Source organism: Hoplias malabaricus, chromosome 9 (genome assembly GCF_029633855.1).
Source record: "Hoplias malabaricus isolate fHopMal1 chromosome 9, fHopMal1.hap1, whole genome shotgun sequence".
NCBI classification, from domain to species: Eukaryota; Metazoa; Chordata; class Actinopteri; order Characiformes; family Erythrinidae; genus Hoplias; species Hoplias malabaricus.
Genome location: NC_089808.1, coordinates 3,503,878 through 3,518,046, shown reverse-complemented (window position 1 = coordinate 3,518,046; position 14,169 = coordinate 3,503,878). Strand labels below are relative to the sequence as shown.

Below are 14,169 nucleotides of genomic sequence, written 5' to 3'. Positions count from 1 at the left end.
GCAGACAGCTCCGTAGTTTGAGGGCTGTAATGCCACTGTGAAAGAGTGCTGAGAAAATCACACCATTATTTTCTAAGAATAATAACCAGGGCATACATAAGTCGTTCAAATCGTCATTCATTCATTCATTCATTCATTCATTATCTGTAACCCTTATCCAGTTACCCAAACCCACGCAGACACAGGGAGAACACACCACACTCCTCACAGACAGTCACCCGGAGGAAACCCACACAGACACAGGGAGAACACACCACACTCCTCACAGACAGTCACCCGGAGGAAACCCACGCAGACACAGGGAGAACACACCACACTCCTCACAGACAGTCACCCGGAGGAAACCCACGCAGACACAGGGAGAACACACCACACTCCTCACAGATAGTCACCTGGAGGAAACCCACGCAGACACAGAGAGAACACACCACACTCCTCACAGACAGTCAGTCGAACCCACAACCTCCAGGTCCCTGGAGCTGTGTGACTGCGACACTACCTGCTGCACCACCGTGCCGCCCAATCGTCATTCAGCCAAAGAGAAATTCAATTTTCCAGCAGGAATTCCTAGAAATCAAAACACATTAGAAGAAGTCTGCTTCTAGTAGACACACACTTGACACCCTGATACCCATTCTGAATGATTTTGAACACACCTGAACACTTTTACAACACATAAGAAGCTTCTGAATGAACACCAGAGTGCCTTCAAATCAGGTAAGTAAAGTATCTGTAACTGTGAAAAAGGCAGGAGAATTGGGTTGGTTGAGCTGTGAGTGTGAACAATTGAGAGTGAGCTTGATGAGCTCAATGGGAAATCTGTTCATTTTTATTTTTTATTTTTTTTTTTGCATTTTTGTAGGTAGGTGTATGTGAGCCTGAATTTCTAGACAATACGTTTTTACCTGGGTTAATAATATCACCTTTGTGCACTGAGCAACTCATTATCACATAGGGAATAATTGAAAAATGTGGCAGGGATTCAAATTTGGTAAATGGATGAAAAAAAGTGAGCAGAAATGTAAGTGGAGACCTTTCAACAAAATCTGGCAGTTCTCAGTGGAACATTAGAGTGCAAAATTCTCTTCATAATATAATGAGTTCATGATTGGATGGCCTTTTAATGCTAATATAATATTCAATGTTTACCATAAGGGTGGCACGGAGGCGCAGCAGGTAGGTGTTTCAGTCGCACAGCTCCAGGGACCTGGAGGTTGTGGGTTCGAGTCCTGTTTCCGGGTGACTGTCTATGAGGAGTGTGGTGTGTTCTCTCTGTGTCTGCGTGGGTTTCCTCCAGGTGACTGTTTGTGAGGAGTGTGGTGTGTTCTCCCTGTGTCTGCGTGGGTTTCCTCCGGGTGACTGTCTGTGAGGAGTGTGGTGTGTTCTCTCTGTGTCTGTGTGGGTTTCCTCTGGGTGACTGTCTGTGAGGAGTGTGGTGTGTTCTCTGTGTCTGCGTGGGTTTCCTCCAGGTGACTGTCTGTGAGGAGTGTGGTGTGTTCTCTCTGTGTCTGCGTGGGTTTCCTCCGGGTGACTGTCTGTGAGGAGTGTGGTGTGTTCTCCCTGTGTCTGCGTGGATTTCCTCCGGGTGACTGTCTGTGAGGAGTGTGGTGTGTTCTCTCTGTGTCTGCGTGGGTTTCCTCCAGGTGACTGTCTGTGAGGAGTGTGGTGTGTTCTCTCTGTGTCTGTGTGGGTTTCCTCCAGGTGCTCCGGTTTCCTCCCACAGTCCAAAAACACACGTTGGTAGGTGGATTGGCGACTCAAAAAGTGTTCATAGGTTTGACTGTGTGAGTGAGTGTGTTGCCCTGTGAAGGACTGGCGCCCCCTCCAGGGTGAATTCCCCGCCTTGCGCCCAATGATTCCAGGTAGGCTCTGGACCCACCGCGACCCTGAACTGTATAAACGATTACAGATAATGGATGGATGTTAGTGAACCTCTGAGAACAAACACTGTAATTAATATTGTATGATATTGTATTTTCGTCATATCACCCACCCAGTGTGGTTCTATTGCAACGTAGTCACTTAAGTAGTCCCTTTCTATTCAGCCATGTCCAACCTGTTGACTGCCGACTCACAGAACAAACTGTGGTGTGACCAGAAAAAGAAGGCTAAAGACAGGGCTCTGGACTTATTGCTGAGCCTGGCAGGATGATAAAGCCCTTTGAACAGTGGCTGTCTGCGGGCTCAGTGTGGGCTTTACGTAGACGTTCCCTCCATTGCCCCTCAGGAAACAATTAGACCAAATGTTTTTGTAGCAGACCAACTTGCCTTGATGTATTATCAAAGGAGGAGAGAACGAAAGACAGAAAAAGAAATGAAATGGGGGGAGAAAAGAGAGAGTGAAATGCGACAGCAAGGAGAGTGTGTGATTCCAGCAGAGGAAGGGTCAGAGCGTAATTATGAGAGGTTAAACGTTTTTCCCTTCGCTCTTGAGGAGCTGGAGATGGAAATGAAAAGCGAGCAAGGCTGCGAGCGAATAGTGTTTGGGAGCCTGTAGCGTACAGACGCAGGGCGCTCAACCCCTGATCTAAAGCACACGTGCTACATGAGCTACACAGCCACGGCTGATGGCTTATCTGTACAGCAGAGCCCTGGAGCACAGCAGGCTTTGAAGTGCTGAGAACAGAGAGAGAGGGGTCAACCAGGCAGCCAGCCGCTGGTCGGCTGTTCAGGTTTCTGTGTTTCCCAGGGAGACGCTGCAACTGAGTCAATTGGACATAGAAAAGTTTAGAAGAGAGAGTGTATCTGAGAATCCTTCACCAAAAGATGAGTGATTGCGATACTTTTTTAAAACAGAGGCGACAGGTGTTTGGAAATATTTCGTTGGCCACCAACCCAAAGACCATATAAACCTCTTCAAAACACCTCGAGGTAAAGTTACAAGCTGCTGTTGTCCATCCATCCATTCATTATCTGTAACCGCTTATCCACTTCAGGGTCACGGTGGGTCCTGGAATCATTGGGCGCAAGGCAGGAATACACCCTGGAGGGATGTCACCCGGGAGAACACACCACACTCCTCACAGACAGTCACCCGGAGGAAACCCACACAGACACAGAGAGAACACACCACACTCCTCACTGAGAGTCACCTGAAGGAAACCCACGCAGACACAGAGAGAACACACCACACTCCTCACAGACAGTCACCCAGAGGAAACCCACGCAGACACAGAGAGAACACACCACACTCCTCACAGACAGTCACCCAGAGGAAACCCACACAGACACAGAGAGAACACACCACACTCCTCACAGACAGTCACCCAGAGGAAACCCACGCAGACACAGAGAGAACACACCACACTCCTCACAGAGAGTCACCGGAAGGAAACCCACGCAGACACAGGGAGAACACACCACACTCCTCACAGACAGTCACCCGAAGGAAACCCACGCAGACACAAGGAGAACACACCACACTCCTCACAGACAGTCACCCGGAGCGGGAATCGAACCCACAACCTCCAGGTTACTGGAGCTGTGTGACTGCGACCCTACTTGCTGCGCCACCGTGCCGCCCAAGCTGCTGTTGTGAGTCCGATAAAAATAAACGTGAAAGCTGCTGCAGTTTAAGAGATTTTACAAGTAGCGAGTTGGTGCTGGACTTGAATGAGCTCTGCATTTCATGGTGATTGACATGGCTCTGGCCAATCAGCGCTCTGCAGGGTTTACACCTCACCATTTAGCACCCACTCAGAACCCAGAGTGAGTTGGGACTAAAAACCTACCCAGTTCCAGTGACCAGGACCACATTTGGCCAGTGGAGCCGAGTAGAGTCGTGTAGGTTCTATGCAGTGGAAAAGTGCCATGAATAACTCTGATAAGTTATATACTGATTACTCTCAGAACATCGTAGTTAACTTATTCTAGCTGATAAACTTGAGAAAATTGGAAATAACGTAGCTAGCTACCCTCTTAACCAATTTTTCAAATATTTTTCAGGACTGACTGAAATGGAACCAACCTAGAAATGTAACAGGCCTGCTTTAGAACCCCCCAAAAAATCCAGCTCATTTGCATTTGTTGCATTTGGACCCTTTACATTTGCACTGGCTACCCAATGCTCCTCCCATTTATACTTTATAGCATTGCCACTAAGAGTACAGAAATACGTCTGCCCAGTAACAAGAACTCTACCTTGCGGAAGAGCGCTGTCAGCCTCTCACGTGTGTTGTAGTAGACAGAATTGACCCAGATCACACGGATGAGGTTGAGGATGTGGGCCAGTTTGGGTGCTACCTCGCGAGGTTTGAGTTGTGCCAGTTCCTCACATGGCTCCTTCAGCAGGGACAGGAAGGTTAAGTTCGACTGGGCCTGCTGTGAGCCATCCTGCAGGAGGAAAACAAAAACTTCACTTGTGGTTTGTGTCAAATTCACTCAGTTCAATTGAAACCAGTTTAATGTGGCATAATTCAATTCCCTTCAATGTCACATTCAATCCAGCTCCGTGCAGTTTGGTTAATACTGTTCAGAGGAGCCAACTTCAACACCCAAATTCACTTCAGTTAGTCACTTGCCTTACATTACTTTGACTAAACCTAGTCCAATAGTCAATATCAATTGAGCAGCATGTAAGTAGCACCATTCACAAGAGTATTCTCCAAACCCCCAGCTTAGCTCTGCTGTCACAGGCCTGTGATCCAGCAGTCTGCCGACTCTCTCCCTACAGCTCCAACATTAAGAGTAGCGATTAGGTGGAACAGAGGGTCAATCAGCTCTGAATGTCTCATTATTTCAGTCTGACAATATTGATTTCCCAAAGCCTTCAGTGAGTGTATGAAACAGAGTCCTTCAGTCGCTGGAGCTTTTAGGGTCGGTGCTGCATTAAGCTGAGCGCTTAGGGTCTGGCTAGTAGCTGCCCTTTAGCACCGAGCCAGGTCCAAACCTAACTAATAAAACCAAACCTTATTCATTACAATGTAACTCAAAAATACAGGTCTCCGGAGAAAACCGGGCAGAATCAGGCCTAGCGCTAAGCATTCAGAGAGCCGCTGGACATGGTCCGCCTCCCAATTTAAATGAGCAGCCTTGCCAACTCATCACAGTAATGCGTGAACGTGATATGGCCTCATTTCCAAAGGGTGAGGAGAAGTTGTTCAGGAGCCGCCTATAAATCATCAACAGCAAGAGAATGTTCTTGTTCAGACCATTACCCCTGTGCACAGACCGGCTCATTCTCCCAGCTCCCTCTCTAACACGCACACATCCTCACAAAGCACACACATACGCACTCTTCTGTACCTGGATCTGCTTGGCTAGTCTGCAGAAAGGAGGCACGTAAGAGGACTTGGAGAGCTGGAGTGTGGTCTGAATGTGGCAGACTTCTGGTTTCTGGAGCTGTTGACTGATACCGGAGAGGTCAGCACAGCGATTCCTCCAGAAGGCAAGCTCTTCCAGTGGACCAGAGCTGTCCCCCATCTCTACCGTCTCCTGGGCATTCAACACCTCCTTTATCTGACGTGTCCAATGGATCATAACCACTGCAACACACGGCATATGTTGTAAATAAAAACTCCAAAATGAGACTATATCTTTAAATGCTAATATAAACAGAAAGTAAAAATGCACCATTCCAAATTTGCCTGGAACGTATTACAGAAGAGTTGGTACAGCAGGATGTTTACCACCTTGTTACATCACCTTTCCTTTTAATAACACCAATGGTTTCCGCTCTTCTATTATTATATTATTATAGCCCTCAACTGTGCAATTGTAAGTAAATTGCGAAACCTTTTCTTTTTCGTATATAACATTGCACCACACCTTTCCAGTGGGAGACACTTTGTGCTGTTGTAAAACATGCTTTGACACTTTAAAATAAGCACGAACACGTTGACGTTTTGCTTTCTAATGTGTATAAATCTACCAATATAAAAGGTGCCTTGACAGATATGCCAGTTACTTTGCCACGGGCACCACTTACCATAAAAGACCCTGGCTTTTGCACGTTATGGTTGCAATAATAAAAATCCAAGTGTTGCTGAGCCTGTGCTTCTGAGGGATCAAAGGTCACAGGTATTCAGTCATCAGTCGTTTTCAGCTTTTCCCTTTGTGCACAAAAAGTTCCAGATTTTCTGAGAGTGTAGTACAGCAGTCTTTGAATAGTTCCCTTTGAGGAACATTGTTTTTAAATTGTAGATTATTTCCCTGATGCGTTTCTTTGGAAACGTGATGCACCGTTGCTAACCCTAACAATCTCCTAACATCCCGTCCCAACTCACAGCACAAAGTCAAAGTGGATCTACGGATCACCAATCCCAACTTTCTCGAATGGTGGTTAGCTGCATTGGTAGTGCATTGCAGTATCTGTGGAATATCTAATGGGTTTACAAGATTGATGAAATATATAATGAGCACATTTGAGTCCTCTTTAGAATTAAACAGCCTGAGGCAATTCTGTATCCTCTCTTCCTTTAACCTTTAATTGAAACTGGTTCCTTAGTGTTTCCTTAGTAGTCCCAAGGCATCCCTTTAACCCTGTGGTCCACTGTTGCGGTGCAATCCAATAACACCCATTTACCCATTTACATAACACTACTAAAGCCATTAGTCTGAGCTAGATCTTTAAAAAGCCTTCAGCCATGGCGAGTCCCGCAACGGCTCTTACTCTCCAGTCTCTGCACCAGTTCTTTGTCCCTTGAAGCCGCCTCTGGGCTGTACTGCAGGGCCTCCATTGGGATGTAGAGCACAGTGTTCCCCAAGAGTTTAAACCTGGAATCTGTGAAGAACAGAGCACAATGTAAAAAATAATGTCTTACTGTGGACAAAACCCTTCACAGAAAAAAAAGAAACACATTTCCTCTGAAAGTACAAGACTGTTAAAACTAAAAAAGAGAAGAAAAAAAACAATCAAATGAGTGTCACAGCCCACTAATTGACAAGTGCATGGACAATGTGCTTCAAGAGACCACACACTGCTCTGTGCAATAACACAGTACAATACAGTCTAATAATGCAGTGCATTATCACATCGCCGTTCATATTACACCTCATCATTTACCGCATTACTGAGCAAATCGATTTGATATTACAACAGGTTCGTAGCCAGGGGAAATGTAATGATATGAAAAAATAAGAGAGAAGCAATAAAAGATTTTTGTTGTGCTGGTGTGGCGTGCATGTCGTCACAAATAAACGGCTTATCGTTGCTGTCCCCTTTTTTTTGCCCTTTTCAGCAGCACTTAATTTTCTTTCAGTTTTTCCTTCAGACTTCTCCACTGGACATCTCCACATTGCCTGCTGTGACACTCGAACATTTAAAGAGTGGAAGTTTAAAAAAAGAAAAAAGAAAAAAAAGAACAGCGATACATTAAATATAATCAGTGAAAGTTTGAAGGGCACAGAAAAGGAGAAAGAGAGAGAGAGAGAGAGAAAGAGAGAGAGAGAGAGAAAGAGAAAGAGAGAGAGAGAGAGAGAGAGAGAGAGAGAGAGAAAGAGAGAGAGAGGGAAGAGAGAGAGAGAAGAGAGAAAGAGAGAGAGAGAGAAAAAAGGGAGAGAGTGAGAGAGAGAAAAGAGAGAGAGCAAGAGAGAGAGAAAAGAGAGAGAGAGAAGAGAGAAAGAGAAAAAAGCGAGAGAGAGAGAAAAGAGAGTGAGAGAGAGAAAAGAGAGAGAGCAAGAGAGAGAGTGAGAGAGAGAAAGAAAGAGAGAGAGCGAGAGAGAAAGAAAGAGAGAAAAGAGAGCGAGAAAGAGAAAAGAGAGAGAGAGAAAGAGAGAGAGAAAGAGAGAGACAGAGAGAAAAAGACAGAAAAAAGTGGATACGAAAAGTGCAAGGCGTATTCTGAGATTAAAAAGATTAAAGTGAACAAGGCTGGAATATCTGTGTGACTACCAGGCCTGCTGGCTTATTCTGTGAGGGTGGTTATGAACAAGAGAAATAAATAAGAGCAGAGCAGAGAAACACAATGACAGTGTTCGATTGGCCCTTACAGACAGAACAAAGGCAAGCGAAGAGGAAATACAAGAGGGAGAAATAATGAGACAACACAGAGCTCAGAGGCAAGTAAATGAGTCAGCTCCCAGGAACCAACAGAAAGACTCGTACATGAAGCAGGGAGTGTGTACATGTGGGTCTAATAGTGTGGAGGACCGAGGGTTATGAGTAATAGTACAGTGTGTTGCTTTTCATAGGGAAGAAATGGGTTTACAATGTCTATATTTACTCAGTATATGTTTCCTCCATTTTAGTGAATGAGAGGGATTTGCTGTGTGAATCCAGACCCCCCTTATCTCACTGCTTAAGAATGAATGGTGCTATGTTGTTATTTCTGGATCATGCATGATGGGTGAAATCAATATACCTTTGGGCCTACATTGACCATCCACTTTAAAGCTAAATCATCTTTAGTACACTCTGCTTAACAACCTGAATACATCATCAGTGGTCACTGGAGTCCGTTTTATGACTTCATTGTTATTGCTTTACTGAGTTAAACCAAAAATCAAACAATCGTACTCCGCGGTGTTTACCCTCCAGGGCTGATCTGGCTGATTTTATTTTTCTCCACAACATTTCTATAGCCTTGAAACGTACTACCTGGACCGGAGGCATATTGACGTGTACACGATCTGCAGAAGCATGTATTAAAGGGAGAGAAACGATATTAGGGAGGATGGTAAAAATGACCTAAGTGGCCTTCTGATTTGGCGGGGAGCAGTGCAACTGTGCCCCTTTGCTCAGGTAAGAATGGTGTCTGATTGGTGGGCTGTGATTCGTGTTTACTCAGGGTGAGTAAAAGGTGACGTGGGCATGCTGATTGGCGTGATTAGTCCGATAATTGAAACGTCACAGCCGAACAAAGTCCTGGGTGATTACCTTTGAATGGCTAGCGGTGCAACGGAGCCTTGGGTGTGTGTTCATAAAGCACCTCGGAGCGGGAACGCTGCCTCTGCATCGGTCCCACTTTCTTAGCAAACACTGATTAAGACTGGCACATGCACAGGGAACCTATTTCCAGATCAGCTGTCTAGAGGTGTTTATGAAATATGAATATAAGCCTGACTCTGTCTACCCCGGAAACGGAGATAAGAGCGGCCCTCTGGCTGCAAAGTGAAAGAGCAATTCCAAAAGTCCAGTAAAGTCAATGTGAAGTCAGAGAAAGATCAATAGACTGCAGCCTGGCTGCCTACGCTTCAGAGGCAAAAAAACAAGTGTGAGTAGAACCTGAACTGCTGGATGTTTTTATATGGATCATTTTCTTTAGTGAATAAACTGCAGTGTAAAAATGTTGTGCATACAAACTCCCAAGGGACATCTGAACTTCAGTGAAATATCTAGAAGTAAAACTGTTGGCAGGCGTTTCTTTTCAGTCTGTGCTTGTAGACATGGAATTTAGCAAGAGGTGGCCAGGAGCAAATGGCCTTTAATAGTACTGCCCTTTAACAGCTTTACAGACAATTTTTTTTTGGTTTGTGGTAATTAATAGGGCAGTCACTACTTTCCATATGATTGCTCTATTACTGTGATTTCAAACACCAATCCATCCATCCATTATCTGTAACCCTTATCCAGTTCAGGGTCGCGGTGGGTCCAGAGCCTACCTGGAATCATTCACAGACAGTCACCCGGAGGAAACCCACGCAGACACAGGGAGAACACACCACACTCCTCACAGACAGTCACCCGGAAGAAACCCACGCAGACACAGGGAGAACACACCACACTCCTCACAGACAGTCACCCGGAGGCAACCCACGCAGACACAGGGAGAGCACACCACACTCCTCACAGACAGTCACCCGGAGAAAACCCACGCAGACACAGGGAAAACACACCACACTCCTCACAGACAGTCACCCGGAGAAAACCCACGCAGACACAGGGAGAACACACCAAATTCCTCACAGACAGTCACCCGGAGGAAACCCACGCAGACACAGGGAAAACACACCACACTCCTCACAGACAGTCACCCGGAGAAAACCCACGCAGACACAGGGAGAACACACCAAATTCCTCACAGACAGTCACCCGGAGAAAACCCACGCAGACACAGGGAAAACACACCACACTCCTCACAAACAGTCACCCGGAGGAAACCCACGCAGACATAGGGAGAACACACCACACTCCTCACAGACAGTCACCCGGAGCGGGAATCGGACCCACAACCTCCAGGTCCCTGGAGCTGTGTGACTGCGACATCTACCTGCTGCACCACCGTGCCGCCCCAAACACCAATCCATTTGGTATTTAGTTTTGTTGACTCATGATCAGATCACCTGAGATGTATTTTAATGCCAGGTGTGAAAGGGGTCCAAGTGGCACAAGAACATTAGTTTTAATGAGATTCTGAATTCTGTTGTTAGGTCGATCCCTAGCAGCTGTTCTAGCATCATGGTGCTGCTATGTGGAATTGTGCAGGAAAACAGCTCCAGAATGAAGCAGCTGTCATTGAGGATGCACGGCTGTTCAGAGCTACTCGCAGCTTAAAAAATATTCTGTTTAACTAAGAACATTAAAGCACATGCGCCTTTCCTTCTAACAATGCATAATTTCTCTTTTGAATTCATGTATCTAATAAACGCAGCTAATGATATTTATTTAAACTCTAAGTATAAAACAATTACTTTAATTAATGGTAATATGGCCACTATGTGCTTCCTTAAAACATGTGTACAGATCCTCATCCACAGGTTGTAGTGAGCTGTACCTGTGAGGGTGGTGAGGTAGCGGTGCAGGTGTGCCGAGCAATTGTTCTTGATGCTCTCCGGCCAGGCTGTACTGAAGGTAACCTGTGGCGCATGAATCCCATTCATTAGCCTCAGCAGGCTCTCCACACCCCCTCCCCGCACTGTGCCAAACTGCACAGAGCTCTCAAAATTCTCCTCCGTAATCTCAGGCTCCTCCTCACGTATGAAGTAGGCCAGCTGCTCCACCACCTGTGAGAGGGAGAGAGAGAGAGAGAGAAAAAGGGGGATAATATTTCATATTTCAGAGCACTAATGGATCACCAGAAGTCTTGAAACCCAAATGAGTGAGTGCGTTGTGGGCGTTTTAAGCTAAAATGCCAGATGACCTGCAACTAAACATAGTGGGAAGACTCCTTTAATCACTGATGGTTTCAGATTCAATCATTGTGTAAAATCATATTTAAAATAAACCCAAAAAAACTTTGATTTACAGCTCATGAATAATTTGCAGTATCCTGAGTCACTTATGATGTATGATTGCTGCCGTGATCCTACACCAAATGTCACCGCTTCCCAGAATAGAGCTGGCAGTACCTGACTTGGCATGGCATACTGCACCCGCAGGCCAGCGAAAGGGTCGAGGTAGATAATGAGAATCCTGATTGTGCCGTCTGCGATGAACTTGTCCAGCGCCGTGTTATTTTCTTCTGACCAAGACGCCTCCGATACACCGGTCAGCGCCACGCGCCTTCTAAACCCCTCCATCTGCACGTCCCATCAAAAAGAGTTATGAGTTAATCACACAGCGTGTACGCAAACGCCGTCGACAACAGGACTGCGTAGGACATCTCTGTGAGCAGTAGTGCAATAGAAATGACTGGCTTCAAATGTCAATAGTCATTTCGTATTTCACCCAATAACAAAGTGACATTTAGTCCATTAACAACGTATGTGACTTTACCTTAAAAGTCTTACATTTGTTTTTCACAAGCACAGCGATTACACTTCATCTAACAGTATTGACCTTTGTCTATGAGAACGGACTCCTTTAATGGACAGCAGAATGATCTTATCCAGTTGTCTCTCTCTCCGCCAGCTGCCGTTTCTACAGGGCCTCCCAGCAGGGGCCACAGGGTCACTGCATGTAAATGCCATTGCTCTTTTTCCAGCCACAGGGCTATAATTAATTCTATCAATTCCATTGATGCAAAGGACAAAGTTTCAGCAGGTTCACTGACCCCCACCCCTCCCCATCACCCTACACTTTCCAGGTTATTCTTCTCCCCTGCTGCTCTTTCCTCAGAAACGGCATCATTTGTGAGAAGAGGTTATCTTTCCTGTTTAAGTAGCAGGGGTAAAAGGAGCTCCACACGTATGTATGTGTATGCACGAGCCTGTGATGCAGATTACAGTTCCACAGTGTTTCTAAGACTATGACTATGACTTAGTGCAGCTGGTGGGGGGGGGGGTGATATTTCCATCGGCTGACCTGTGGGCATTTGTTGAATTTGTGTGATCAATGAGGCATTGTAAATGAAGACAGTCCAGGAAGAGCTTTAAAAGCTACAGTGTGTGGAGGAAAATGAATCAACAGTTCTCTTGCATCACAAGAAGTCGGTAACACAGACATAAAAGCACTGATCTGTATACGGCGACTTCAAACTTGAAAACCTTCGGCAAGAGAAATTATGAAATGAAGATTACAATCAGATAAGGCTTACAATCAGGGTGAGGCAATTCATCAGTGACTGCGTTTAAAAGCCTCTAATTTAGCAAAAAAAAAAATGGGTGAATTACCAGGTCTTTGGTGTGCAAATCCACTTCATCAGGCACTACTGGAACGCTGGGGTCAGTGTTCTCCTGAAGATCTACCATTAAACACACATGTACACATACACTTCAGGAGAGGACTTGATTGGTGCTAGTGAGACCACCCTAGTCTTGCCTTCAGAATGTCCATTCCCTGAGCTGGAGCACTCAGACTTACCTGATGACGAACCTCCACTATGAGGTGTCTCTGAGGTGTTAGCCATGTTGTGTAAAAGATGCTGCTGCTACCAGAAGAACTGCTGTAGAAGACAAATGAGAAGTGGGTCAGGCAGTATTGCAGTGTGTTACTTCAAAACATTCATTCATTCATTCATTGTCTGTAACCCTTATCCAGTTCAGTGTCGCGGTGGGTCCAGAGCCTACCTGGAATCATTGAGCGCAAGGCGGGTATACACCCTGGAGGGGGCGCCAGTCCTTCACAGGGCAACACACACACTCACACATTCACTCACACCTACGGACACTTCTTTTGAGTCGCCAATCCACCTGCCAATGTGTGTTTTTGGACTGTGGGAGGAAACCGGAGCACCCAGAGGAAACCCACGCAGACACAGGGAGAACACACCACACTCCTCACAGACAGTCACCCGGAGGAAACTCACGCAGACACAGGGAGAACACACCACACTCCTCACAGACAGTCACCCGGAAGAAACTCACGCAGACACAGAGAGAACACACCACACTCCTCACAGACAGTCACTCGGAGGAAACCCACACAGACACGGGGAGAAAACACCACACTCCTCACAGACAGTCACCCGGAGGAAACCCACGCAGACACAGAGAGAACACACCACACTCCTCACAGACAGTCACCCGGAGGAAACCCACGCAGACACAGGGAGAACACACCACACTCCTCACAGACAGTCACCCGGAAGAAACCCACGTAGACACAGGGAGAACACACCAACTCCTCACAGTCATTCGGAGGCCGCCCTACTTCAAAACAAAAACTAAAAAAACAAATGTCCATGTTAAAGCATAGTATTCGTTAGGTAGCCGCCTACCTACAGTCAACATATGAATAAAATTGAACTTGTTAGTTCCTGTCCCTGGTCATATGACCAACATGATCCCAAAATCTTGTTTTTCTGTTTGTCTCAGATGTAGAATGTAATGACTTTTGATCATATCCACACCAGAGAGCAGGGACGAATAATATCAAGCAATGATATCATGTGTCATCTCCCTACCCTACCACTCTTATCTATCATTGAGGAAAAAAAATGCTCCCTGATGCATAGTTCCAATGCGAAATACACCACAACACGTACAGAAACACATTTATTGTTTCCAGTCGGCGTGAATGTTGCAGTGACATCTGATAGCTACAGCATTTTCCATGGAGAGCCAGTAACAATACAGCGTAATTCACGTCTGTCTGTTCTGAGATGGGACGTCCTTAAAATTAATGACAGACCAGTGTATCTTCTCAATTTTCCAAACAAAACAGGAGCGGATGCCAGGGAGGTGGTGCAGTCCAGAATGCTTAATTAAGTGCATCGGTAAGCATGGGGTCAGTTTTAGTTAAAACACTCTCACTGGAGACTTTTCACAAAGAGATTTAAATTGATTATAATGGTTTTATTCCTAGCTGCGGCCTAATTTTGATTACATGGCTCACACATCTTAAATCAGTGTGTGGGCATTGGAGAAGTCATTTATCACAGAACATTTATGCAACAAATCAAAATTCAATCA

General features: G+C 45.7%; 1 protein-coding gene across 1 annotated transcript in view; it reads right to left on the bottom strand.

Moving 5' to 3' along the window:
• Positions 1 to 14,169, bottom strand: part of dnah2 (dynein, axonemal, heavy chain 2) — a 208,028-nt gene that overhangs the window by 187,759 nt on the left and 6,100 nt on the right. Inside the window, exons 2-8 of the mRNA XM_066680491.1 lie at positions 12,620 to 12,701; positions 12,430 to 12,500; positions 11,227 to 11,397; positions 10,653 to 10,881; positions 6,611 to 6,721; positions 5,245 to 5,483; positions 4,141 to 4,332 (exon numbers count right to left, since the gene is read on the bottom strand). Of these exons, the coding sequence (XP_066536588.1) occupies positions 4,141 to 4,332; positions 5,245 to 5,483; positions 6,611 to 6,721; positions 10,653 to 10,881; positions 11,227 to 11,397; positions 12,430 to 12,500; positions 12,620 to 12,665 (1,059 nt within the window). The 5' untranslated portion in view covers positions 12,666 to 12,701. The remainder of the gene's footprint in view (positions 1 to 4,140; positions 4,333 to 5,244; positions 5,484 to 6,610; positions 6,722 to 10,652; positions 10,882 to 11,226; positions 11,398 to 12,429; positions 12,501 to 12,619; positions 12,702 to 14,169) is intronic.